The sequence below is a fragment of the Nyctereutes procyonoides genome, unplaced genomic scaffold (assembly GCF_905146905.1).
Source record: "Nyctereutes procyonoides isolate TBG_1078 unplaced genomic scaffold, NYPRO_anot_genome, whole genome shotgun sequence".
NCBI lineage: Eukaryota > Metazoa > Chordata > Mammalia > Carnivora > Canidae > Nyctereutes > Nyctereutes procyonoides.
In genome coordinates, this window is record NW_026575126.1 from 69209185 (window position 1) to 69236130 (window position 26946).

At 51.8% G+C, this 26946-nt stretch overlaps 2 protein-coding genes across 2 annotated transcripts; one reads left to right on the plus strand and one right to left on the minus strand.

Moving 5' to 3' along the window:
- Positions 1–877: 877 nt before the first annotated feature.
- On the minus strand, positions 878–14143 carry ACTL6B (actin like 6B). Its single transcript, XM_055340737.1, has 15 exons — positions 14101–14143; positions 13791–13965; positions 13247–13323; positions 12879–13044; positions 12471–12571; positions 6757–6854; positions 6020–6114; positions 5845–5951; positions 5103–5192; positions 4882–4943; positions 4657–4771; positions 4434–4514; positions 4242–4337; positions 3951–4037; positions 878–1120 (listed from the first exon to the last, which is right to left on the minus strand). Exons 2-15 carry the CDS (start codon positions 13813–13815, stop codon positions 1040–1042), a joined length of 1281 nt encoding a protein of 426 aa, XP_055196712.1. The 5' UTR covers positions 13816–13965; positions 14101–14143; the 3' UTR covers positions 878–1039.
- A 7377-nt stretch (positions 14144–21520) lies between these two features.
- GNB2 (G protein subunit beta 2) lies at positions 21521–26741 on the plus strand. The gene is made up of 10 exons (XM_055341427.1): positions 21521–21676; positions 23977–24122; positions 24333–24371; positions 24489–24595; positions 24950–25013; positions 25097–25259; positions 25354–25420; positions 25684–25885; positions 25976–26192; positions 26263–26741. The coding sequence occupies exons 2-10, from the start codon at positions 24066–24068 to the stop codon at positions 26367–26369; spliced, it is 1023 nt and encodes a 340-aa protein (XP_055197402.1). The 5' UTR covers positions 21521–21676; positions 23977–24065; the 3' UTR covers positions 26370–26741.
- The last annotated feature ends 205 nt before the right edge of the window (positions 26742–26946 follow it).

Genomic DNA, 26946 nt, shown 5'->3' on the forward strand with positions numbered 1-26946 from the left:
GTGTTCTCCTGGATCTGTGGGTTAAGGCCCACCAGCCATTGGTGGAAAGAGTCCTGGTCAAGGCCTGGGCAGAGTTGGATGACCTACAACTCATGGTTTTCTCTGGGGACCTGCGACTCTTTGGTGACCAGAGGACTTGATTTCTAACTCTTTTGGGTCTGGGCACCCCACGAACATATCACAGACACGAACTGCTAAATTTCACCCACAATTTCACGCAGGGCTGCCGGTCCCCGAGCCCTACCGAGGACCCCCAGACCTGTAGCTCTCGAATAGAAGGGCTCAGGGGCCCCGTGTCAAGGTCTCCCTTGGGAAACCTCAGCTCCTACCAAACTGGAGCTTCAGAAGCTCAGAGCTGCTGGGGTGCACCAGGGTCCCAGTCCCCGCCCCACTCTTGCCGCCGCCTGGAGTCCAGAGAGGGAAGACGCAGCGCAGCGGGGGTCACCTGAGCTGCAGGTCCTCTGGGCCTTAAGCGACACCGCCCACCTGAGGCCCCGCCCACCCCAGGGCCCGCCTCCGGCCCCACCCAAGCTGGTCCCCGGCTCCGCCCCTCCCCTGCCCGGGGGTGGGGTCTCCAGCACCCACTTCCCGCCCCAACTCCGCTCCTAGCTGGGGGCCTTCTCGCGGGCCTCTGACAGGTCCTCGCTGCGTGACCCTCCCCAGGTCGCGGCCCCTTTGAAACCCGAGGCTTCCGTGACTCCTGGGGCTCTGCCCCCACCCGCAGACTTTGCCCCGGCGTCCACCGTGGGATCACCAAGGGACGCAGCTGTAGCCCTCCCCTCGCCTCCCCGCAGGCCCCCGTCCCCACTCCCGCCCACCCACCTAAGGAGGCCAAACTTTTTTTCTTAAAACATTTTTACTTCTTTCAACCCAGAAACATCACAATCTAAGCGGACGAGAGGGCAGGGGAAGAGACGAGGGCATGGGGGTAGGGGCTTAGATCTGCGCTGGCTGAGGCCGAGCCGGGAAGCCCTCTCCCCCGGTTGGCGTCCTCTACCCCACCGCAGCGGGAGGGCGTGTGGGTGTTGAGGGGGCGCCCTCAGGGGCACTTCCGCTCCACGCACTGCTTCCCTCCCTCCTCATATTCCTGCTTGGAGATCCACATCTGTTGGAAAGTGCCCTGGGGACGGGGGACGACAGAGGCCACCATCAGCACGGCCTTGGGGCGGAGGGTCGGGGGAACGGGACGCACCTCCGCACATTCCACTAGTGCAAGCCCAGCCCCTCGGAATCCCTCCTCCCGCCCTCCGACCCCGCCTCTCCAGCCCAATCCCTTCCGCAGCGAACGCCCCAAGCCTCCCAGCCCTCTTTCATATTCCGTGCGAATACCCCTGCTCCTGTCGTTTAATCATGACGTTGATTCATTCATTCAACAAGTAATTATTGCACACTGTCTGCCCTGGGCCACGCACTGGGCTAGAGCTGAGTAGGGGAGCTTACAGCCTCAGGCCAGCCGACCTGCCTCCCTCCCCTCCCCCAATTCCTCCTCCTCTTACTCCATCAGGGATTCTCCGCATTCCCAAGAAGAATCTTTCCTTCACCCTCACCATTCCTGCACCACTTAACTTCTGGATGTAGTTTTCTTCATTCTGCCGGCCACCCCTCACGCTGAGCCTTGCCCCCGAGGGTCTCGCGCTGGGCGTCCCAAACTCTTCCTTCTCTTTGATGGTTGCTCAATCTCTGCCTGAAAGCTAGTGCTCGTGTCCCTGGTACTACTGTCCCTGTTTCTCTCCTTTCCCGAACCAGCTCATCCACTCCTGGGACTTCTGCTTGTGCTCCAAAACCCAATTCCTCCATCAATTTACCGTTGCCAATGCTTGGAACTGAACACTAGACCCAAATACTCAACTGTCTTTAGACTCCTCCTTCTGAGTCTCTTAAGACCTCAAATTCAGCATGTCCATGACTGAGTTCCCCCAGAGCTGGCCCAAACCTTCTTCTGTGGCCTCTCTCATTTTCTATTCTAGTGCTGGTGAATGTAGTGGCTATTGAGCACTTGGCTATTGGGCACTTGAAATATGGCTAGTCCAAATTTTTTAAAAAGATTTTATTTATTTATTAGAGAGAGAGAGAGAGAGAGAGGCAGAGACATAGGCAGAGGGAGAAGCAGGCTCCATGCAGGGAGCCTGATGTGGGACTCGATCCCAGGACTCCAGGATCACGCCCTGAGCTGAAGGCAGATGCTTAACCAATGAGCCACCCAGGCATCCCATGGCTAGTCAAATTGAGATGTGCTCTACAGTTATAAAATACACAATGGATACTGAAGACTAAATCCAGGAAAGAGAATGTAAAATATCTCATTTTTATATTGATCACACATTGAAATATCTTGAATATAATGAATTAAATAAAGTATATTCTTTTCTTTTTAAGATTTTATTTTTAAGTAGGGGCATCTGGCTGACTCCATTTTTAAGTAACCTCTACACCCACCATGGGGCTCGAATTCACAACCTCTAGATCAAGAGTCACACACTCGGAGTGCCTGGGTGGTTCAGTTGGTTAAGCATCTGCCTTCAGCTCGGTCATGAACCCAGGGTCCTGGGATGGAGCCCCACATCAGGTTCCCCTCTGCCTCTGTTGCTCCCCCTGCTCTTGCTCTCTCCCTGGCTATCTCTCTCAAATAAATAAAATCTTTAAAAAAAAAAAAAAAAGAGTCATATGCTTTACTGACTGAGCCAGCCAGGCAACCCAAATAAGATATATTTTTTAAGCTTAACTTTCACCTGATTCTTGGGGCTCTTTTAAAATATGCCTACTAGAAAATTTCAAGTTATATATGTGGCTCCTCATATTAAATTCCTGTTGGACACAGCTGCCAGGAGCTAGCATCCTGGGCATCATCCTAGACTCCTTCTAACTTTTCACATCCAGATGCTGCCCACATTGTGTCATGAGCTCCCAGTTCCACAGCCTGATACCCACTCCCCTGTCAAACTCCAGTCACAGTGGAGGCCACTGTTCAAGCCACTCTCCACTCTGCGGCCCCATTGAGCTTCTTAAACTTGGGTCTGACAGCATCTGCCCATTGCCTTTGGTCTCCCTGCCCAAGCATCCTCTCTCCTTCTTTGCCTCAAGGGTTCTTACTCAGTCTTCCATCTTCAGCTTGAATGCTCCTTAGAGCCCCTGAAACTAGATCAGGCCCTCCCTTCAAGGAACACTTGCACATTTTGAGGTGACTTCCTGCTTAATGGGCTTAGCAGCTGGTCTGTGCTGCCTCCTGAAGCAGGGACCATGTCAGGCACCCAGGGTGGGGGGCCACGGTAACTGGATGGATGAATTCACACTGTCAGCCTCCTGTATTTCTGACCCCTGTTTCTGTCTCCTTGGGGGCTGCCCCTCTAGGAGATGACCTTCTTGCTCTGTCATGGTCCCATTGTCCCCTCTGTGTGGCTGACACCCATGAGATATAGTTTGTATCTCCAGCTCCCTGCTCAGCATCTTGCCTGTGTCCCACAGCAGGTCCAGAGAGGACTCACCACCTATTGCTCCAGAACCAGCCTGCCTGTCTCCTCTATCTGCCTCCTACCCACCACCCCATCCTCACTGCTTTCACTCTGTGACTCCAGGACAATGGAAAGAGCCTCTTCCCAAGGTGCCCTTGTGTCTGGCTCATACTCTGATCTCCAAAGACTCATTCTGGACATAGTCTTCCCAAACATGCCTGTGACTGTCACATTGCTTCTTTGCCCCAAACTTCCAGTGTCTCTCTTTTGCTAAGTATAGTGGGTGCCTCGTCCATAGCCTTAACCTCCACCAATCTCTCCAGCTTCCTGTCCTTCTGCTCCCTGATTTGTCCTGATGGAGCATTCACCGTTCTGGGAGCCTGCTCTTTCTCAAAAATAAAAGTTTGTTGAATGAATGAATAAGGAGGCGGACAAGGGGATGGGATGTCTGGGTCTGCCCGGTTCCCACAGTCAGTGCGAGGCCAGGCCCCTTCCTCTCACCAGTGAGGCCAAGATGGAGCCCCCAATCCAGGGGCTGAACTTGCGCTCCATGGTGCTGTTGCTGGCGATGAGCTTCAGCCGCATGCTCTGGGGGGAAAGAGGGGCTGGGGGAAGCAGACACCTGGGTTCTGGGAAGGGAGAGGGCTGGAAGTGGGGAAGACTGGGAAGCCGCAGGGGGAGGGGTCTGCTCTGGTGGCCAGAACACTTGCTGTTGAGGAAGGAGGAAGGACTGGGTCCTGGAGAGCTAAGCCAGGACAGGAATCCAGGACCCTGTTGGGCGAGGGCTCCTACCGGTGGGGTCTTCTGGGAAAGCTCCCGATTGAGCCTGTCAGTGAAGCCCTGGAGCAGCGTATTTCCACCGGTGACAATGACACTGCCATACAAGCCCTGATTGCAGAGAGGAGTACGCCTTCAGGGCACAGCCCCTCCCTGTCTCCCCACTACTTTGGGGCCCCTGGGCCCAGACACAGGCTTGGGCCTCACCGGGCGAATGTCGATGTCACACATGCCTATGCTGGTGGTCACCACGTGGCCCACACCCAACATGGTGTTCCCCGACAGGCCCTGCCAAGAAAGGTGACCTGGGTTTTGGGCCTCTGCCCTCTCTCCCCAGACCCCAGTGATCCTTCCCAGCCTCCCTCACACCCAACGTTGGCATCCAGGGAATCCAACCAGTCCCCACCTCAATACCCTCCACCCACCCAACCTTGACATTGGAGGGATCGAACAGGCCCTCAGGAATGCGGAGCCGTTCAGCACCATAGTCTGTGTTGTAGCCATTGGGCATCTCATAGTGTACCGTGGGCATCTGCGCAGCCACCCTGCCCAGGAAAGAGAGACTCTGCCTGGGGGTGTTCACAGGGGACCAGAGGTACCCTCTGAATCCCAGGCCTGCCCCCTGTCCCACCCCTCAGCCATGGGCTCCACTTACTGCTCATCATAGGGAGAGTCTGAGACCTGTAGCACAGAGGCCTGGAAGTCCTGGATCACCTCCTAGGGACCCAGGGACACGGTGAGCGGTGAGGGCCTGGTGTCCCTCCTCAGCACCCCCAAGCCACCCCTGCAGGGCCTCTCTGTCCCTTCCCCTCTATTCATGGCAGGGGAGCAGGAGCTGGGAGGGATAGGGGTTGTTTCGGGGGACCGTCTCCTCACATTGCACATGTAGTTATGCCAGGACTTGGAAACCTGGGGGAGCTTCTCCTTCTTCTTCCAGTTTGGAGGGGCGCCCTCCCGTACAGGTTCCTGGGGGCACAAAGCCTATGAGCATCCTCCACTCCTGCCCAGCCCACCCTGACCACACCCATGCTCCTGCAGCTAACAGGCACTGAGTTCTTTGCTCTGCTGCCCACAAAAGGTGTTCCTCCTCCTTCTTTCTCAAAGGAGAGAGAATGGGGAGAGCCTGTCCCCATGTTTGCCACTCATGCAACAGGTATAGCTGATCTGAAAGGCCTAGGCTGGAGAAAGCTGAGGGCATGGGGGATACAGTGGGAGACGGGAACCTTGAAGAAGTAGCCTTTCCTGAGCCACATTCCATGTGGGGGTCCTTTCAGTGTCTCAACACTCACAGCAGCCGTATATGCTGTAATTCCACTTCACAGGGGAAGGAACTAAGGTTCGGAAAGCTTTGATCTGCTCTAGGTCACACAGCTCTTACATGGCAGAGGCAGACCTTGAACCTGGGTCTGCCGCACTGGCCCTCATACCTCCTGTTACCAGCTGGCTGTATGACCTTGGCCATGTCCTTCAGCCTGTCCAATCTCTGATGCTTTGATTATAACTTAAGGAACAGGACTCAGGGTGCTCTGGGGGCCCTGACACTCCTCTCTCTGATATCTAGTGGGTCAGTGAGTCAACTGTCACAGGGTAAGTGCCCTAGGCTCCCCAAAGACACCACCTTGGCAGCAATCATGTAAGGTGGAATGATGTCAATGGCCATTTCCTGGAAGAGCTCCCGGCACTGCATGGAGATGAAGTCCCCTGCTAGGGGCGACTTGACAATGCCTGGAAAGGGAGGGGGTGTCAGGGCCGGGTCCTCCCCAAGGAGTCCCCGACCCCTGTTGAGGCCCCACCTTGCTGTAGGACGTAGCCATCATGTACTGGGATAGCGGTGGTATGGGTGGCCCCACTGTCCAGCACTAGGCCCGTGGAACGTCCGTTTGCAAAGCTGGTGTGGGACGGGTAGGTCAAAGAGACAGCAGCAGCAAGTGAAGGGACTGGGACTCAGGTCTGCCCTGGTCACTCTCTGATCTCCTGGTCCAGTCCATTCATACTCTGCAAAACTCTCATTCTGGTTTATGACCCATCACAGGACAAAGGTTCCTGAGACCCCTGTCACTTCTTCCCTGTCTGAATCACAACTTCTCCCTCTTTTTCTTTCTGAGCTCCCAGTCTCTCTTTAATCTTGGTTCAGTGTTCTATGGGCTCCTTGAAATGAGGGGCCATATTGCCCCAGTGCCTAGCACAGGGGTCAACGTAAGGTAGATCCTTAAAAAAATGAATGCTGATTATTATATATTCTTCCTTGTTCTCTCCAGTTGCAGCCCCTGCTGTCTATGGTCCAACTCTCCCTCCCTTCTTCCCTCTTTGTCTCTCTCTCTGTTCAGTCTGATCCAAGGAATAGGAAAGAACTGCTGATCTGGCCACCCCAGGGTCAAAAGCATTTAGCGTACAGGGGCCCCTCTGCACTAATGGAGCACAGGGCGGGTGTCTGCCCATCCAGGACACAGGTCCAGCCTCCAGCTTGACACACCACATAAACCCCACCCTGGCCCTCCACCCAGCCAGAGCAGCTCAAGCCAGAGGATACGCAGTAAGTACAGCTGTCTTGCATAAGAAGAAGGCAGGAATGTTGTATTGCTCGAACATCAGCTCTGTCAGCTTCTCCCGCTTGGCCCGTGTGTTCCACTGGGGAGAAAGTGCAGGAGGGGAGGATTCAAAAAAAGAGAGGCCCAGACCCACATACACACACACACACACACACACACACACACAGAAGACTTGGACTGGGGACAGAGGTCAGGTCTCTAGATCCACATATAACTCTAGAATGTGAGAAGTACAAATAATTTTAAAGATTATAATCCAGGATTATAATCCTGCTGAAGTAAACCAAACTCAGAGAGGGAGAGTGACTTGACCAAGTTCACACACAAAGCCCTTGGTAGAGCTTGGTAGAGTTACAGTCTCTTGACTTCTGGCCCACTGTTCTTTACTGTAAAATTCTATCAGCCTCCAGTTTATCCCTCTTCCCCATTTAAGTCATCTCAAAGGCATGAAAGCTGGGAAGAGGGTTTCTAGTAGAAATTGTGGATTGAATACAAACATCCAGTTTTACCCCCTTCCAAGATCCCAGGAAAAGTATAATAAAGGGGCAATTTAAAAAAGACATAAACCCATGGCACCTGGCTGGCTCAGTCAGTACAGCATGAAACTCCTAATCTTGGAGTTGTGAGTTTGAGCCCCACTTTGGGCATAGAGGTTACTCTAAAAAGGGGGGCACCAGGGTGGTGCAGTTGGTTAAGTGCCTGACTCTTGGTTTCGGCTCATGTTGTGATATCATGGTTGTGAGATCGAGCCCCTCATCAGGATCTGCACTCAGCTCAGAGTCTGCCTGAGATTCTCTCTCCCTTTCCCTTTTCCTCCTCCTGCTCATGCTCTGTCTCTCTAAAATAAACAAATAAATAAATAAATAAATAAATAAATCTCTAAAAAAAAAAAAAACAAAACAACAAAAGACCTAAAGCCACAAAAGCAACCAGCCACGAGAAGATGCTCAACATTGTTGGCCACCATGAGGGATATGCAATTTGAAATCATGAGATACCACTTCATACCCACTAGAGTGTTAATAATAATTAAGAAAAAAATGGATATAGAGAAACTGAAACACTTGTACATTGCCATTGGGAAGGTGAAATGGTTCAGCCACTGTGGAAAACAATCAGCAGTTCCTCCAAAAGTTAAACATAGAATTACCATATGACCCAGCAATTCCACTCCTACTTATGTATCCAAAAGAACTGAAAACAGGTACTGAAATAAATCCATATACACAACTGTTCATAGCAGCACTATCCACAATAGCCACAGATGGAAACAACCCAGAAGTCCATGAATGGATTAATTGGAAAAACAAATTGTGGTATATCCATGCAATGGAATGTTACTCACCATGAAACAGAATAAAATACTGATATATGCTACCGCATGGATGAACCTTGAAAATATTATGCCAAGTGAAAGAATACAGACATGAGAGGTCACATGTTGTATGATACCATTTATAAGAAAGATCCAGAATAGATACATTGATTGAGACAGAAAACAAATTGATGGTTAGTTGCCAAGGGCAGGGAGAGTAGGGAGAAACTGGTTAATGAAAACATATTTTCTTTTGGGCTGATGAAAATGTTGGGAGCTAGAAAAAGATGAGGGCTACACAACATTATGAATGTGTTTCATGGCACAGAACTGTTGACATCAAAAAAGTTAATTTTATGTTATGTGAATTTTACCTCAAAAAAAGAAGAGACAGATACCCTCAAGGATTGGGAATAATAAGGAAGGAGAAAACAGAAACATAGTTTTGAAGGTTGAAAATCATATAGTTAAAAAAAAAGAAAAGAAAAAAGAAAGATAGTTGAGTGGTAACTGGCTTAACAGATTCAACACTGACTCCTAAGTTGGTAGTGGGAAAAAGCCAGGAAATTGCAGAATCCTCAGAGGGTTTGGGAATTGGTAGTTTTGAGTACCTCTGGCAGGTAAGGTTAAGGGAAAGCTAAAATAAGATTATTTAAATTTCTTCAAGTAACAGCTCCCAAAACTCTCTCCCCAGTTCCATGTCACTGGGTTATTACTCACTCCAGCCTCCACAGAAGACTGGAAGTTTAATTCCCTAGACAGAGTAAAACTGAGGGTCTCTGGGTCTCTGGACCGATGGGATACTTGACACAGGAGTAAAGAAGACACTATATTTAAAACAGGAGAAGACGGAGATCCCTGGGTGGCTCAGCGGTTTAGCGCCTGCCTTCAGGCATGATCTTGGAGACCCTGGATCGAGTCCCGCATCGGGCTCCTTGCATGGAGCCTGCTTCTCCCTCTGCCTGTGTCTCTGCCTCTCTCTCTGTGTCTCTCATGAATAAATAAATAAAATCTTAAAAAAAAAAAACAGGAGAAGAAAGTGATTCCATGTATATTAAATGGTGGGAATCTCAGCCCTATTGCTTCACTTGGCTCCCCGAAAGGGGGTTGCCAGGCCTATCTGTAGCATACAAGTCTTCCCTGTGGGTTACATGAGATCTAAAGCTGCCAACTATAAAGACTCCTAACTCTGGGAAACGAACTAGGGGTGATGGAAGGGGAAGAGGGGTGGGTGGGGGTGAGTGGGTGACGGGCGCTGAGGGGGGCACTTGACGGGATGAGCACTGGGTGTTATTCTGTATGTTGGCAAATTGAACACCAATAAAAAAATAAATTTATTATATAAAAAAATAAAGCTGCCAACTATCAGAGGCTGCCTAACAATCATCCCAGGCAGGTCATCATATAGCAACATTCTCTATCACCACAGTCAATGAGTGCCTTGTCCCACACAGCTTCCAATCAGTATCTTAGTCCACCACTTGCAAACACAGGCAGACAACCAAAGATTTCTCAGAAATCTGAGAAAAGCCTCAAAATGAGATAGAGGGGCACCTGGGTGGCTCAGTGGTTAAGCATCTGCCTTTGGCTCAGGTCATGATCCTGGGGTCCTGGGATCAAGCCCCACATTGGGGAGCCTGCTTCTCCCTTTGCCTATGTCTCTGCCTCTCTTTCTGTGTCTCTCATGAATAAATCTTTTTTAAAAAGCGAGACAGAGGGCCTCCCAACACCAAAAGAAAAAAAAAGGGCATGGGGAAAAAATTGGAAGAACAGAGATTGTGCAGGGAAATGAAAACTTTGGAAAAACAAAACTAATCATATTTTGAGTGAGATAATAGATGATATTGCACCCATTAAGAATTGGATGTTCTAAAAGGTAACATTCATGGAACAAAAAAGAGCTCTAGGAAATTGAAATACAGGAGCAGAAATGAAAAACTCAATAGAAGGGTTGAAAATAAAGTTGAGGGACACCTGGGTGGCTCAGCAGTTGAGTGTCTGCCTTGGCTCAGAGCATGATCCCAGGGTCCTGGGATCAAGTCCCACATCGGGCTCCCTGCAGGGAGCCTGCTTCTCCCTCTGCCTGTGTCTCTGCCTCTCTCTCTGCGTCTCATATGAATAAATTAAATTAAATTAAATTAAATTAAATGGGGGTATGGCCAGCCCGCAGCTGGTGTTCAGCCACTGGGAGATCATTCCCAGCGACCCCTTCTGGGTGCTGACCACTGAGGAAGAATACTTGCACTTTGGGAAAAGGCTGATTCTGAGAACCAGGCCCGGAAGTACATGAACACCGTGCGCAAGCGGAAGGGTCTTTACGTGGAAGAGAAGATCGTGGAGCACGCAGAAAAGCAGAGAACCCTCAGCAAAAATAAGTAGCTACTCTACTGGAAGGTTCTCTTCTTTATAGTAAATGTAAAAGCATCACCTAGGGTTTGATCCTGGAAACACTTCTTTATGCTGCATTCTCTCTGTGCGTCTACTTTCAATAAAGTTGGTCCTTATGAATATTAAAAAACAAAGAAAAATAAATTAAAAAACATTTTTTAAAAAGAAAAATAAATTTGAGGGATTATCTTGGAAATTAGAGGAAAAGAGGAAAGGAAGGAAAACATAAGAAAAAAGATAAGAAAAGGAGAGGACCAGTTCAGGAGGTGCAAAATCCAAATAATATTTTCCAAAAGAGAGAACAGATAAATAGTGAGAGAAATAAATTATCAAATAAGTAATTAAAAATACTTAATTGAATAATGACTGATTTTTCTTCACAGAATTGGAAGACATAGGTTTCCAGACTGAAGGGACATACTTGAGTGTCTAAAGCAATGGATGAAAATTAAACAATACGATATTGAAAAATTATATAACACTGAGGACAAAGTGCAAATTCTATAAGCTTTCACAAAGAAAAACATTATACCGAAAGATCAGGAATTAGATAGCTCTGCTTTCTTGATGGCAAAAGTAGATGCTGGAAGACAATGGAAAAGTACCTTCAAGATTTCCAATCTGGGATGTTATATCTAGCTAAGCTATCAATCAAGGTCAGGCATGCAAGGTCCTAACATATTTTTACCTCTCATGACCTTTATAAGGCAGTTACTGGAGGATGTGCTCTATGAAAACAAGGGAGTACATCAAGAAAAGGAGTAATGAGATTCAAGAAACAGGACTTCTATTACGGGAGAGAGGTGATGCCCTAAGATGATGGTGAAGGGAGATGTCAGGATGATAGCTATATCTTTTGTATAGAAGGCAACAAGTCCAAAGTGGAGCAATTAGTGGGTTTTTGGAGAGACTTCTTCAAACAGATCAAATTGATAGAATATCTAATGGAGCTAATGTTTGAGAAAGGATATAGATAACATAAGCAGATAAATAATAGCAGATGAATAACTTAGGGTCATATCATTAAATAAATAGAAAGCTAAGCAAAATAAAAATCAGTGCAATTTTCAGTTCTACGTAAAGGAGCTGTGCAGGGAAGGAAAAGTGACCAGAGTTTATTGCCTGCCTGAGGCTTGATTAGCATATATAAACACAAGAATGTAAATACTGAATAATCATTTTTTTAGAAATCTAAAATACAACTATACTTAAAGGTGAGGAATGAGGGAAGTGTGTGGTGTGGGCTGGAGGAGGAAAGAGAGCTCAATGTTTCTTTTTTTCTTTCTTTCTTTTTTTAGAGAGAGTGTGCAAGGTGGAGGAGGGGGAATGGGAGGGGGAGGGAGAGAATCTCAAGCAGATTCCCCATTGAGCATGGAGCCCCATGCAGGGCTCAATCTCATGACCCTAAGATCACAGCCTGAGCCAAAATGAAGAGTCCCAACATTCAACTGACTGAGACACTCAGATACCCCTCAATATTTATTTTCTACAGTGGGAAATAAATCCCTAAAACTATAAAATCCACAAGCAGCATTTGAATGTAATATTTAGAGATATAGAAAAACATGACAAAACTTCTCTAAATGAAAAGCAGTTGCCTCTGGAAAAGTGGAATGGAAGGAAGAGGATATGAAAGGCCGTTTTTTCTTTAACATATTTTCTAAAGCAAAGTGGTTATGTGCATATATAACATTGACAAAAATTTTAAGTTAAAAAGTCCAAAAGGACTTTGGTGGGGGGGGTGGGGGAGAAACAGCAGTGGATAAGGCTGAATGGGCAAAAGATATGAATGGATAAAACAGGAGGATGGAGAGGGATAAAGACTAAACCAGGGAGGAAAAAAAAAGTGCTTGAAGATGGTGGAGTTGGAAGAAAAGTCTGAAAAGTTAAGTGGAGTGATCAATGGCAGATGCTTTCAGAAGGGAGAAGTGAATGGCAGAAAGGAGGTAGGGAGCACCTGGGGCTGGACTAGGGTTTGGGTGAGGCACTTACCGGGGCCTCGGACATGAGCACTGGATGCAGGTTGGGCTCGGACTTGACGTGTTTACTGTAGGTGTGATCCAGGATGGCGCGGAAGCATTCCCAGTCCTCAACTGGAGCCAGGAGGCCAGCGTGGAGAGATGAAGGTGGGCCGCAGAGGTCCAGGGACAGAAAGCAAAGGAAGGAGGGATGCCAAGTCCAGGGGAGGGGAAGTGAGATCAGTTCTAGCAGAAATCCCCCCTTCCTGGGAATCTGTTGGGCCCCTGGGCTGGGAACCAGTCAGCTGTGGGAAGCTGTGAGGGAATTCCTGGGATGTGGGCAGTTGCAAGATAGACTCCATAAGTGTGGGGTGATATGTCCTGGGTTGTGGTGTGTGGGATCCTGGTCTGTGGTGGGAGACAGTGGGTGGGGGCTCCTTACTCATGCCATTCTTGAGGGGCGACATGACCTCTGCTCCATCCCGAGGCACATGCAGAGCGTTGGTGTCGATGTGAAAGATCTTCCCTTTCTTCTCTTTCTCCCCCTCCAGCTCCAGCCCGCCCCCCTCCTCCGCGGCCAGCAGCCCCACCGTGGTGGGGAAGTCAGCCTGGAGGGGGCATGGGCAGGAAGAGGGATCAACCTCTTGCCCCTATCCAGACCCATAGCAAGGCCCTCAGCCCGCCCCTGGGTTTACTCCCACATTCCCGCTCTGCAGAGCTTCTCTCTGTGTTGTGAGAACCCTGGATCACTGGGAAGCCTGGAGGGGAGTCCGAGGCCCTAGGACTTGGGGATGGGGCTGGAAGGCTCACCTTGGGGCAGTCCTCCCCAGCGTACCCAGCGCGGACTGAGAAGGAGCCAATGTCAAAGACCAGCGCCCCCACCTCATCTGTGTGGGGAGACAGGTGTGTGAGGGGACCTCTCCCAAACTCTCTCCCCCTGGATAGCTCGGAGAGGAGGTCAAGGCAGAGCCAGTCTCGCCACCTTCAACGCTTGCCGGGGCAAGTAGGAGCTCGGCCTGAAGTCCGGGGTCCTGGGAGTGGGGATCAAGCCTCCCCAGAGTCCCTTCTTGCCCAGTGGCCTCATTCAGGCCACTCTCCTTGCCGGGAAAGAAGGGGCCAGGGGGCCGGGAGGAGGTGAGTTGGATGGTGGAGAGTGACCCCAGTGCGCGCGAAGGACCGACCTGGGAGGACCAAGGTAGGAGTGGCGCAGGACCCAAACCCAGGGCTGGACCCGTTCGAGCGCCGGGGTGACAGGCCCTAGGGTGCCCAGAGCTTAGGTCGCGCGGGTTCGGGGTGCAGGGCTGCTGGTGAGGCCGCAGCAGGCTGGGGAGCCTGAAGCCCGAGGCTAGCTCACCTCCGCCGTAGACGCCCCCGCTCATAATGCCCTCTTAGCGCTGCTCACGGCCCGTGGGCGGCGACGGGATCAGCACCGAGGCGGCCGGACAGCTCCCGGGATCCCGGGCGGAGCGGGGCGCTCAGTAGCCAATCAGGAGGCCGGATCCCCCGCCCCCAATGACGCCGTGGATTGGCTGCAAGGCGAGACAATAACCGGACCTGGGGCTGCTGCTTTAAAGGGGCAGACACCGCAACTTTAAGATTATGGGGAGGATAGCAAGGACTTCGAGATCGATTCTAACAGATAGCCAGGTAGAGATCAGACGTACACAAGAGATGGAAACCTTGTCCATTTGGAGACCAGGACGCCGCAGGACGGCTCACGGGGCCCCTGCTCTCTTACTTTTTTAAATGGGGTCGAGAAAAGGTCACCATAGTCCTGGAGAGTCGTCCATTCTCTGGCTCCTGATCAAGGTTCTGCCACACCCAAGTCTGAATGAAATCACCGGGCGAAGGAGGGAAAGGAAGAAGGGAAGGAGGAGAGAGGTACAGGAGGGGGCGTGTCTCCATCTTCTCCCCGTTTCTTTCCATCCTTGTCTTTCTAATGCCCCCTTTTCCTCTCCCGTCCCCGGTGCCTGGCCCCTGTACATATACATGTGTACCCGTGCTCAGCTAACCCATCTTCAGCTCCCTTTCCCCATCTATCTCTCCCCAGCTGTTTTCCTGGCCTGACACCACCTCCACAGCAATTTTAATAGCAAAGGTGAAGGAGCAGCTCCGACAGCTTGGCTTAGCTGAGAGACTCTTATGGGAGCATGTGTGTAGATGTGTGCCTATATGTATGCGTTTATGCATGTCAGGATGTGTGCATGTGCATATGCATGTCTGTATATGCATGTGAATGTTTGTTTTGAGGGCACTCTTACCTATTTGCTGAGTGTGAGGGAAGCATTAAAACCATGGATAGCGGGTTTTGGCACACGCAGGAAAGAAAAGGAAAGAAAGAAAGAAAAAGAAGAGGAAAGGGAAAGTTAAAGGGAAAGGGAAAGGGAAGGAAAGGAAAGGAAAGGAAAGGAAAGGAAAGGAAAGGAAAGGAAAGGAAAGGAAAAGAAAAAAAGACCATGGATGGCACAGGAAGAGGATACCTTGTGACAACCAATGCCCCAGAAGTTTCTCTGCTCACCAGATGCCCGCTCTGAAAGAGACTAAGGTGGCTCATTGATCACTCACTGGCAAGAGTGGCATTTCACATGCCCAATGTTGTTTGGGAGTCCAGGCCTAGAACCTCAGACTGGAGGCATCCAGGCTTAAGTGGGAGAGGTGAGCTGTAGGGGAGAGAGCTGACTCAGTGCTGGGAAACTGAAATATTTCTGAGTTAGTCATTGGCCTCTATAAATTGAGACCTAGATGACTGGATGAGTCCTTTGACCTCTTGACACCTGCATTTATCTTACAAAATTGTTATTACTGTTATTATTATTGTTGTTGCTGAGGTGAGGATTACAGGAACACTGGAGTAGAAAGTGATTCTATTCCTGGCCTGTACCTCTCCTTTTGTTGACATTTAATGAAGTTGCTTCACTTCCCCTACAAATTCACCTTGTCAGTTCCCTCTCTTAACCCAGTCCAGAGACTGCCTCAAGTCAGGAGAAATATTATTGATCATAGATCCAGCCCCTCAATTTATTTTTTTAAAGATTTTATTTACTTATTCCTGAGAGACACACAGAGAGAGAGAGAGAGGCAGAGACACAGGCAGAGGGAGAAGCAGGCTCCATGCAGGGAGCCTGATGTGGGACTCGATCCTGGGAATCCAGGATCACGCCCCAGGCTGAAGGCAGGTGCCAAACCACTGAACCACCCAGGGATCCCCTAGCCCCTCAATTTTACAGAGGTTTCCCCAGATGGAGGCAGGTCCCTGTCTTGGGTCAGACAACCCACGCTTGGCAGAGCCAGGACTAGAACTCACATTTCTCATCAGGCAGTTTAGAGATGACCTTATTTCACAACACTTCTGTGTCCCAGTCCAAGATTCACTGTCCCTATCTGTAGGACGGCTGGTAGTGAGGACTCAATCTGATGCCAGAATCAAGTGCCTGGCTAAGAGCTGGGCACACAGGAACTATTCAGTAAACACTGGCCCTAAGAATGTTCTTGGGGAGTTTTTGAGGCTTTACTATTATTATTCATAAATTAGAAATCTGTAATACTGTAATGAGAACTGAATTTTTCTCTCATGGTTTTTCCTCTATAGCTGGCTTACTACACGACTGGACTTGATTTACCTCCCAGTCAACTGTGGCCAATTTTCATTTGTCATTCTTTTGTATTATGATTCTATTGTATTATGTAAGGTAAAAGGTTATTAATATATTTCACCATCCATTCGCTGATTCAGCAAACGTCTTTGTGCAAGACATGGGAACACTAAGATGGATAAGATATATTCTTGCCCTCAAGGGGTTTTGCTGCAGTGGGGAGCTTAGGCATGCATGAAAGTGGCAAGAAATGGAGGCCCAGAGGAAGGAGGGGCCACCTGTCTCCAGGAGTCCAGGAAGGCTTCTAGAAGTGAAGTTTGAGCGGAATTGTGAAGGATGAATAGGAGTTCACTGGTGAACAAGGTAGGAAAGGTCTTTCACACAAAGAATAGCACTTGCAAAGTTCTAGAGACATGATCATTTCTGGCATATGTGGAGTTAGGAGCTTAGTCTTGAAAGAGAGTTGCACAAGAGCTGCTGGCAGAGATCAGAGTCAGGGGGAAATGACAATGGAAAAGTAGGCAAAGACCAACTTGTTCATAACTAAATCCTATTTTTATTTAGCGAACACAAAACATCCAGTGCCTAGATGTAAAGCATTTTAAGTGATTTACAAATGTTAAGTACTCTAGTCTTTATAATGACCTGATTATTATCCACATTTTGTAGGGGAAACAGACATGGAGAGATTAAGTGACTTGCCCAAGGTCACTCAGCTGGTAAATGACACAGCTGAGATTTCAGCTGTGGCCTGTGAAAAGTATTCTCTGGAGAAAATGTTGCCTTGCTTCTACTCTTTTCATAAATGTTTTCTAGATACCTGATGGACATTAGGAATAAAATGGCTCATAAAACTTGATGTAACTTGGGGCACCTGAGTGGCTCTGTCGGGTGGGCATCTGCCTTTGGCTCGGGTCATGATCCCAGGGTCCTGAGATTGAGCCTCACGTCGGGCTCCCTGCTTGGCACGAAGTCTGCTTCTCCCTCTCCTTCTGCCTGCTACTCTCCTTACTTGTGCATGCTCTCTCTCTCTCTCTGTCAAATAAATAAATAGGGATGCCTGGGTGGCTCAGCGGTTGAGGATCTGCCTTTGGCTCAGGGGTTGATCCCCAAGTCTCGGGATCGAGTCCTACATCGGGTTTCCTGCATGGAGCCTGCTTCTCCCTCTGCCTGTGTCTCTGCCTATCTGTGTGTCTATCATGAATAAATAAATGGAATCTTAAAAACAAACAAGTAAATAAATAAGTAAATAAAATCTACCCCCCCAAAAAACAAAACAAAACAAAAAAACCCAACTTGATATGACTCTCCTAGGGTTGAATGTCTATCCTAGAAGATGGAGGGTTAAATCATTAATTTAAGAAAATCACCTGGAGGTTCACACATTTCAGCCTACACGAGGTTGGCCAAACCTGAACATCTGGTAATGATGTTGAAGGTGGTAGGGCCAGGACCCTCTGCCCCCCACACCTTGGAAATGATTTGGCATCTTGTGAGGGTCTGTTCCTTCCGTGGTCGGCTCTTCCCCAGTTCCCTGCCAGATACATCGAGTGTCTTGGCTTCACAGGGAGCCCCTCTCTAGTGAAGGTGGCAAGTGCCCAGAAATAAACAGTCCAGTAAAGGCCGCAGTAGGAATGGAGCCAACATTGCAGTGGGGCACAAACAACAGTGTGGTCAGGGAGGCAGTATTTAAATGAAACTGAACTGAATTTTCCCAGATGACAAGGAAGTAGGATTGTACTGGGGGAGTGGAAGGCATTCAAAGAGGGGACAAGACCCAGACTGTGTATCATGAAGTGTGGCCCTTCTCACGGAACCAATGGGGAACTCTTACATCATTTTGAACAACAGTTATATGATCTAATTTGCATTTCAGAAAGATATGTCTGGAAGCTGTTTGGTAGATGAATAGAGAGGAACTATCTTAGAGGCCAGAATATAGACTAGGGCTAGGGTAACAGCATTTAGCATATGGTAGAAGGGATGGATTTAAGCAATATACAAGAGGTAGCATTGACAGGATGTATCCACCAGTGACACAGATTGCTAGTCTTACATCAATGGTTATCTCCCTTCTTTCTTTATTAATAACATTTTAGCTGGGCATATGGCTAGAGACTACATTTCCCCAGCCATTTTTTTGCAACTGGCCAACCTCTGAGCAGAAGTTATGTTATTGTTGTCCTTAAACAAGAAAGAACTTGTGCTTTCCACTCCATCCCCCTTCCCAATGGATGAAATTCAGGTATGATTGTGGAAAGCTGCTTGGGCCACACTAGACAGAGAGATGGAAGCTAAGTGTTGAGGATGGCAGAGATGCCCCCACAGGCCTAGAGGATGTTTTAAATTTGTCTCTTAAGCCATTAAATTTGTGGGACTCTTTGTTATAGTAGCTTGGCCTATACCCTAATTAGCTGACCATCTTTGGATATGGGGAATGAAGGCACAAGAAGCCCCTGGATGGATGGCAATGCTGTTAACTGGGCCAAGAGATTCAGAGAAAGGGTAAGGTTAGGCAGGGTGGGGTGGGGTAGAAGAGGATTAATTTAGTTTTGAATGTGTTGAATGTGACATGTCTGTGATCAGTGGTGCATAATAAATGTTTTAACAACCAGCTTCTGGGGCAGCCCCAGTGGCCCAGCGGTTTAGCGCCGCCTTCAGCTGGGGGCATGATCCTGGAGACCCGGGGATTGAGTCCCTCATCAGGCTCTCTGCATGGAGCCTGCTTCTCCCTCGCCTGTGTCTCTGCCTCTCTCTCTCTCTCTCTCTCTCTCTCTCTCTCTCTCTGTGCCTCTCATGAGTAAATAAAAATTAAAAAATAAAATCTTTAAAAAACAAAACAATCAGTTCTGTGAGCATCCAGATGAAGATATTCAGGCTGTGGTTGGACATACACCAAGTCTACACCTGGGGGGAGACATCTGGGCTGGACATGGAGATTTGAAAGATATGTGCAATTAGGGGATAGTCACAGTAATGGAGGAAGTGACCAGTGAGAAAAAGAGGCTGAAGCTGGGATCCTGGGAGAAACAATGTTTACAGATGCCTGGAAGAGGAAGGGAGGACCAAGGAGAAGTCTGAGAAAGAAGAGTCAGAAGGAGGAGGAAGTATATCCCATGACCCACGGGAGCCAGGTTCTCCACATGTTCTCCAGGGATCCTGCCTTCTCAGAGAAATCGGTCATCCATTGGCCATCCCCTACCTCTGTATCCTTCACCTCCCCCAATTCCCATCCTTCCCATTACCATCTAAACAAGCTCCAGTAGCTCCTATCAAAACCCAAATATCTTGATTTCAAATTCTCCTCTCATCGTATGTAGCCCCACCTTTCTATCCCTTACCTCCTCCAAATCAAGATTCCCAGAGTTTTGGCCACTTTGGTTGTCTCCATTGCCTCATTTTTTTACTTACCCTCAGCCCACTGCAAGCAAACTTGCATTCACTGCAAGTGCTCTTGACAAAGTCACCACTGGCTTCCTCGTTAATCTCATGCACACTTCCCAGCCCTGTCTTGCTTCATCTCTCTGCAGCATTCAACACAGTTTACCATTCCCTTGTTGGAACATTCTTTTCTTTTGGGCTCCAGAACTCCATATTCTCCTGATTTTCCTGTTAGCTCTCTGGCTTCTCCTTTGGCAGCTTGTTCTCCTCTGCCTGACCTCTAATGTTGGAGTTCCTCAGGGCTTGGTCTTGGGCCATCTTGTCTTTTCCCTGAGTCTCTTTATGACTTCATCTGCTCTAAAACGCCACTCATTCTCAAGGCTTTATTCCAACTCCTGCTCTTCTGTGGAGCCCCAGACCTGCTTTGACAGCCACTTTCTGAACATTCTTCTTTGCACTTCTCTGAGGCGCTACAAACCTAACATGTCCTAAATTTAAAATTTTTTGATCTTCCTCCCCAAATGTGTTCCCCTCCCAAATGTTCTGCTTTTAGCAAATGTCACATTTTAAGCCACCAGCAGCAGTGGTCATTTCAATGATCATCTACCATCTGTCTCCTCTGTACAATGTAACTCTCTGCAGGCAGAGGAAGGATCCACCCATTCATGGTTGTGTCCTCAAGGCCTAGGACAGTGCCTCATACATCAGAGACAGAATATTTGGTGAATGTGTCAAGACAAAGAAGCGTATTTGCCAAAAGTGAGAGGAAAAGTGAAGCCAAAAGTGAGAGGAAGCAGTGTCAGATGCCCTACGGAGATTAATAAAATTGGGTTCTAGTCCTAAGCTGCCAGTTTTCTAAGTGACTTTTGGGAAGTCACTTTGCCCATCTGTAGATTGACAGGAAATTGAAGTGAATTATCCGTTAAGGTCCCTTCCAAATTCTAATGCCTAATTGACATCTATCACCTCCTACAAATATATCATTGAATTAGTAAGTGCACATCAACGGGATTTGTGCATAAAGAAGAATGTGACTGTTTTCTTACATTCTTAAAAATATTGTGCTTTGAAAGCTTCTTCCAGTGCCTTTAATGGAGGCCACAAGAAGTCAGTTTTGATACTTTCACTTTTAAATTCAATGAGGACTCAGTGAAGACTCTTCATTGACGTGAACTTTGAAAATGCTTTGCTTCCAAAGCATTTTCACAATCCAATGTGACTTGCAGGGCAGGCGACAGGCAACACTCATTTTACAGGTGTGGAAACTAAGGCCTGGGCTTACATTCTCATTCCTTTACAGGGATGGTGCTCGGGAGCGTTCCTCAAGAGGCTAGTGTACTGATATGACTGCACAGTTAAGTCGCTAAGGCTGCCTCGTTCGTATCTCAACTCTGGAGTCCTAGGAGTCTGCTTCCACTGCAACAAAATGGGGACAATGCTAGTCCTGAAACGCACAACACTGTCGTGAGGATTAGATTAAGTATGGAACTCAATAAATATGGGTTATCACAGTGTCACGCAGCCCCGTGGAGTTTCACAAAAGCCCAGCGGGCAACGCCGGGGAACTTCCCGGGCACGACACTTCTCACCATTCCCAGGTTCAGGGGCCCGCATCATTCCTCGGGGGCTCTCAGAAGAGCAGCTCTTCCCCTCGGCCGCGTCAGAGTCGCCGGCCGGGTCCCTTGCGGGTCTCCATCTGCCGGGCTCAGTCCCAGGCCGGTGGAGGGGCGTGGTCTCACTGGGGCAGGGGCGTGCCGAACCCAGAACTGGGGCGTCGAGCTCCCGAACCCCTTCTGGAGCCGCCCAATCCGGGAGGGTAGGTCACGTGACCAGCGAGCGGTTTTTTTTTTTTTTCTCCCCCCTCCCCTCCCCTACGCCGGTACCACCTCTGTCAGTCCCGGGGGGGATGTCTTGCGCCTTTTCGGAAAGCAAAGCATTAGTTTTGATCCGTTTTGCGTCGAAATCGTGTGGTGTGATATCTCTGTTGTGACGGAGTCAATCCTTGTCCCTGAAGGGGTCTTTTGCCTTCCGGCGTCCCCCCACCACTAAGGAGTTGGTTTCGCCCAGCCGGGCCCTGGGCGCGGCGGCGACGGCCGCGTCACTGGCGGGCGGGATCCCTCCGCTCTGGGGAGAGCAGCGCTGGACGGTTGAGTTGGGGTGACTGAGGAAATCCATCCGCGTCGCCGCCGCTGCCGCCTCCGCCGCGGAGGAAGACAGGACCTCCTGCGCTCCTCTAGCGACCCTTCGCAGAGTCCCACCGCCACAGGTACCTCCGCTGACAAAAGAAGTCCTCCTGTCCCCCAGACCCAAATTCCCGTGGGGGAACCTCTCTTCCTTCTGTCTCCCCGGTCTGGCCTTTTGAGAGCGGACGTAGCACCCCAGACCTCCCCTCCCTTCCTCTGGCTCCGTCGCTCCCAAACCCGGAAGGGGAACTGGGGGGGACCCTCGTCCCCAATAACGCACGCGCTCCCTGCCTCATCAGGGGCATTTTCCCTGACCCCAGCCCCCAACCCAGCCCCTCCTGCTTCTTGCGCCCTGAGAAGTTGGGGGGCCAAATTCCGGTCTTCCTCTAGGCCCGGTCCCGCCCCCTTTCCCCCCATCACCGCCCTCCTGTTTGCCCCTGGGTAGCACCCTTCGTGCCCTCCCATTTTGCACCCATGCCGGCATTCGCCCGGCAGAACTCCAGAATCCTCAGAGGCAGGCAAGGCCGCGAGGCCACCCTTCTTTTCGCCTCCACCCTACCCTCGATTTGGGTTCTGGCCGCGTTTTCTGGCCGCGTTACCCTAGACCGGAGACCTCGGCACCCTGTTTCCTCTACTGGCCCTCACCCCAAGCCCAGTTCCCGGACGCCCTCACCCCACGCCTTGCTTTCTTTTGGGCAAAATGGAGGTCGTGGGGGCCGGAGGGCCAGGCCCACTGCGCTTCGCAGCGCGGCACCGGCCCGCGCCTTCCAGCTGCCAGATCCGGGACCCTCCCATGTCCCCTCCCCGTCGCCCCGCCGGACCTGCGGGGGCGGTGGCACCCCTGTTTCTCCTTGGGGCCCCGGCTGCTGTATGCCCAGAATCCGAGGACCGCCGAGGGGGCCCTAGAGGGTGATGGGGATTGAGGGCTGGAAGCGTCGCCCCCGCCCCCCGCGGCTTCCTCCTGGCCTCCTTCCTTATGCCCCGGTCTCTGGCGTTGCCGCCCGGCCTGGGCTGTGGGCAACTGGAAGGAAGAGGCTTTGTCCGGAGCTGGGGAGGTGGAGTGGGAGACTCTGCCAGCCCCCCGCTTTTTTGGAGGGGCATCTCTCGGCCCTAGCGTAGAGAGCTGAACTGGCAGAGGGGAAATGTCAGTGGGGAAGAGGAACGCCCAGGACCTGGGGGAAGTGGGAGCTGGGTGGGGGACGCCTGGGTCGGCAGAGTGCAGTGTGCTTGGCCAGATCACACAGGTGTCCAGAGAGGGGGGCTGGACTCCGGGCACTGGAGCAGAGCCAGCCAGGTCCCTGGGGCCCCGGCGCGGAGCTCCGCGGCTGGGCTCCTGGGGTGCCGAGCCGAGGGCGCAGGGCCGGGCCGCTTGGGGCCGCCAGCCCGCCCGCCGGCCCGCGTCTGGGAGAGAGCAGCTCCACGCCTCGGGGCCGGGGACCTCTCCTCGGAGCACTAATTACTCGTGAGTGGCTCCCATGGGCTTTCTGCGGGCGCGCCGAGGCGAGCGGCCTCGGCGCTGGAAGGAGCAGCGGCTTGGGGCTGCCTTCCCCTCCACCCTCCCCTCCGCCCGCCGTGGGCGGCTAATGGGGCGCAGCCGGCCCGGGGATTATCCGGGGTGAGCCGTCCCGAACCTATTAGTGCCAATAGGCTTTCCCAAATCCTGTAAACAGCCACCCTGGCGGGTTCTGGGTCGGGGCGGGAGGCTGAGTCGGGCGGGGGCGAGGGGGCGAGGGGGCCGGGGGTGGGGTCACCCACCCTACAGGTCTTTGCCTTGGATGCGGTTGCCTTGGCAACAGGGCTAGGGTGGGGGCACTTCACCAATGAGGTGCTCTCAGTCCGGGTGACGGTTGCCTAGGCAACCCCACGAACAGCCCAGCTTCCCTCTCTGGTCTCTCCCCCACCCCAGTCGAAGCTGGGGGTGTGTGTGGAGGGTGTGCGGCGTGTGGGGGTGAATTTAAAGAGGCACCGCCCCTTTTAAAATTAGGTGCTAGAAGGGCGGTGCCTGTGCGGGCCCGGGCCGACGCCAGGTCTGTTTTCGAAGGGACTCTCCCCGCCCCTTCCCCCTCCCCGTCCCCCCCCTTCAGTTCCTGCCGCGGGTGTCCCGCCCGGGCTGCTGTCCGAGGGAGGGGTTTCCCCTGCGCTTCCTCTTGCACTTCCCGCTCCGTTTCCGGGGGGCGGGAGGAAGATTGGGGAAGTCACCTCTTCCTGGGCAACATCGCTCCTGTGCCGGAGACCCCGGTTCTGGTTGGGGGACCGCGGCCCCCGCTGCTGTCCCCTCCCCCCTCCGACCGGCGCTTACCCCTTCCGGGCCGCGCTTCAACCCCGCCTTTTCCCCCTTCTTCCCCGGCGGCCTTGGGCCTGACGTCAGCCCTGCATCCCCCAGGCCTCGGGCCAGCGGCGAGGAGCTGTCTCCCCCAGCCCCCGTCCCGCGGCCCCCAGCCGCCCCCAACCCCGCCCCACGGGCCCGGCGCCATGAGTGAGCTGGAGCAACTGAGACAGGAGGCTGAGCAGCTCCGGAACCAGATCCGGGTGAGAGCCTGGCCGCTGGGCTGGGGAGGCTGAGGGGGCAGGGCCAGGTGGCCTGCTTCTACTGGGTTGGGCTGGGGGCGGATTTGTGTATGTGGCTACTCTAGCCTCTCACTATCTCCTTTCCACTCCTCTGTCATCTCTTTCTCTGCCTCCTCCTTCCCCTCTCTTCCTGCCCCTTTCTGATGGGGTCTGCCATGCCATCTCTTATAGGATGCCCGAAAAGCATGTGGGGATTCAACACTGACCCAGGTGAGATGAATCCAGGGCCGGACTTGGGGTTTAGGGAAGGAGCAAGGGTTTGAGGCATACTGTTTGGTGGGCCATGCTACCTGAACCTCCCTGAGCCCATTCTGCCTCTACCTCCAGATCACAGCTGGGCTGGACCCAGTGGGGAGGATCCAGATGAGGACAAGGAGGACCCTCCGTGGGCACCTGGCAAAAATCTATGCCATGCACTGGGGGACAGACTCAAGGTGTGTTTCTGTGTGGTTGGGGCCGTGTGCTGAGCTTTTGTATATTGTCCTGGCCTGAGTTTACAACACGCAGAAAGGGGCAGGGGTTGCAACCTCCCCAATCTAGTGGGATGAATGGGACGCCTACATTGCTCAGTGTATGTGGGAAGACAGTGACTCCCAGACAGCCCCAGGGAGTGGGAAACAGGACCATCCCAGCAGGAACTTCTGGGCTGCTGCTTGGAGTTACCTCAGAGGGCCTCCCACCCAATGAGAGAGGAGGAAAGGTGTCTTGTCTCCAGAGAGAGCTTCACACCCTGACCCCTCTGCCTCTCCCCCACCACTTTTTTTTTTTCCCCCACCACTTTTTAATAGGCTGCTGGTCAGCGCCTCCCAGGATGGGAAGCTCATCATTTGGGACAGCTATACCACCAACAAGGTAGAGGTGATGCCTGAGGCTGGATGGGGCAGGGCCACAGGCCCTGGCTATCTCCGACCCTGGGCACTGCCCCTTCTCTCCAGGTCCATGCCATCCCTCTGCGCTCCTCCTGGGTCATGACCTGTGCCTATGCACCCTCAGGGAACTTTGTGGCCTGTGGGGGGCTGGACAACATCTGCTCCATCTACAGCCTCAAGACCCGCGAGGGCAATGTCAGGGTCAGCCGGGAGCTGCCTGGCCACACTGGTGAGAGGGACCTGGCAGGGCTCTGGCGCTGTTGCAGGGGGTGGGGCTGTGCTGCCCGCTGTTAGAGACTCAGCTGACCAGCCCCTTTCCCCAGGGTACCTGTCGTGCTGCCGCTTCCTGGATGACAACCAAATCATCACCAGCTCTGGGGACACCACCTGGTGAGGCCCTGCCAGGGCTGTGTAGTCAGGGCTCACCAATACTTCCTGCCTGGGATGCCCCTGCCTTGGTGTCTAGTGTATAGTACATGCTCCAAGCGAGCAAGGGCCTTCTGAACACTTTGCCTCCCTTTCCTGTGATCTAGTGGCTCCCTGTGCCCCTTCCTTTAAGGTTCTATCAGGGCTGGGCTCACCCGGAGGGGAAAGGGGCAAGGAGTCTGCCCTGCTCCCCTCTCTGATCCCTTCCTCCTTCCTGTTATCTCCAGTGCCCTGTGGGACATTGAGACAGGCCAGCAGACAGTGGGTTTTGCTGGACACAGCGGAGATGTGATGTCCCTATCACTGGCCCCCGATGGCCGCACCTTTGTGTCAGGTGCCTGTGACGCCTCCATCAAGCTGTGGGACGTGCGGGATTCTATGTGCCGACAGACCTTCATTGGCCACGAGTCAGACATCAATGCCGTGGCAGTAAGTTCTGAGTCGAGCTGGGCTGGCCTGTCTCTGCCAGGCTCCTGGCTCTGCTGTGCCCTCATCCTGCTCTGTTCCTGTGTCCTGCAGTTCTTCCCCAACGGCTATGCCTTCACCACTGGCTCCGACGACGCCACTTGCCGCCTCTTCGACCTGCGGGCTGACCAGGAGCTGCTCATGTACTCCCATGACAACATCATCTGTGGCATCACCTCTGTTGCCTTCTCCCGCAGCGGCCGGCTGCTGCTCGCCGGCTATGATGACTTCAACTGCAACATCTGGGACGCCATGAAAGGCGACCGCGCAGGTGCGTGTTGGGCACTGGGGTGGGGGGCAGGGACCCCAGGTGGCTGGATTCTGATGGTCCTCCCTCACAGGTGTCCTTGCCGGCCACGACAACCGTGTGAGCTGCCTCGGGGTCACTGATGATGGCATGGCTGTGGCCACAGGCTCCTGGGACTCCTTCCTCAAGATCTGGAACTAACAGCTACCACCCCACTGGGCCCAGGCCAAGAGGGGCCCTACCCATGCCCACACTACAGGCCGGGAGCTTTGGGGCTGGGTGCATACCAAGCCTCCCTCCCTGGGCCACGGGGCCTTGGGTCCCTGCTCCCCTACCCAGGTTTGGTTCCTCCCGGGGGCCCCCACTGTGGAGATAAAGATGGGGATAGAATGGGGAAAGAGGAGGGGCAGAAAGCCCTCATCCTTTTGCTGCCCTGGGGTTGGGGCCTCATCCCTCTGGAGGGCCAGAGGCAGGAGGTAGAAACTCCAGGGGCTGGCTTTTTTAAAACTGGTTTTATTTTAATTTTTATTATATTTTCAGTTTTTCCATAAAGGAACCAATTCCAACTCTGTACCTGGTCTCTGCCCTTGTGTCTTTCTCACTCCAATCTCTGTTCCCAGAGCCTAACTGTGCGTTTGTTGGGGCAGGGTCGTGGTGGTATATGGGGGCCAGAGAGGAATCCCCACACCTTCTCAACTAGTGAGGCAGGAGGACCTGCGCAGCAGGGCCATAGATGTTCTCAAACACACACAGCACTCTGACCCTGGATGCCCATAGT

Bases quoted from the DNA above. Each gene is read 5' to 3' on its own strand.
- GNB2 (XM_055341427.1), top strand. From the start codon at position 24,066: ATGAGTGAGCTGGAGCAACTGAGACAGGAGGCTGAGCAGCTCCGGAAC. The intron at 24,596-24,949 runs GTGTGTTTCTGT...ACTTTTTAATAG, and splicing joins CACTGGGGGACAGACTCAAG to GCTGCTGGTCAGCGCCTCCC. The intron at 25,014-25,096 runs GTAGAGGTGATG...CCTTCTCTCCAG, and splicing joins ACAGCTATACCACCAACAAG to GTCCATGCCATCCCTCTGCG.
- ACTL6B (XM_055340737.1), bottom strand. From the start codon at position 13,815: ATGAGCGGGGGCGTCTACGGCGGAG. The intron at 4,515-4,656 runs GTTGGGTGGGTG...CTTTCTTGGCAG, and splicing joins TCGATCCCTCCAATGTCAAG to GGCCTGTCGGGGAACACCAT. The intron at 4,038-4,241 runs GTAGGAGCCCTC...CTTTCCCCCCAG, and splicing joins TTTCCCAGAAGACCCCACCG to AGCATGCGGCTGAAGCTCAT.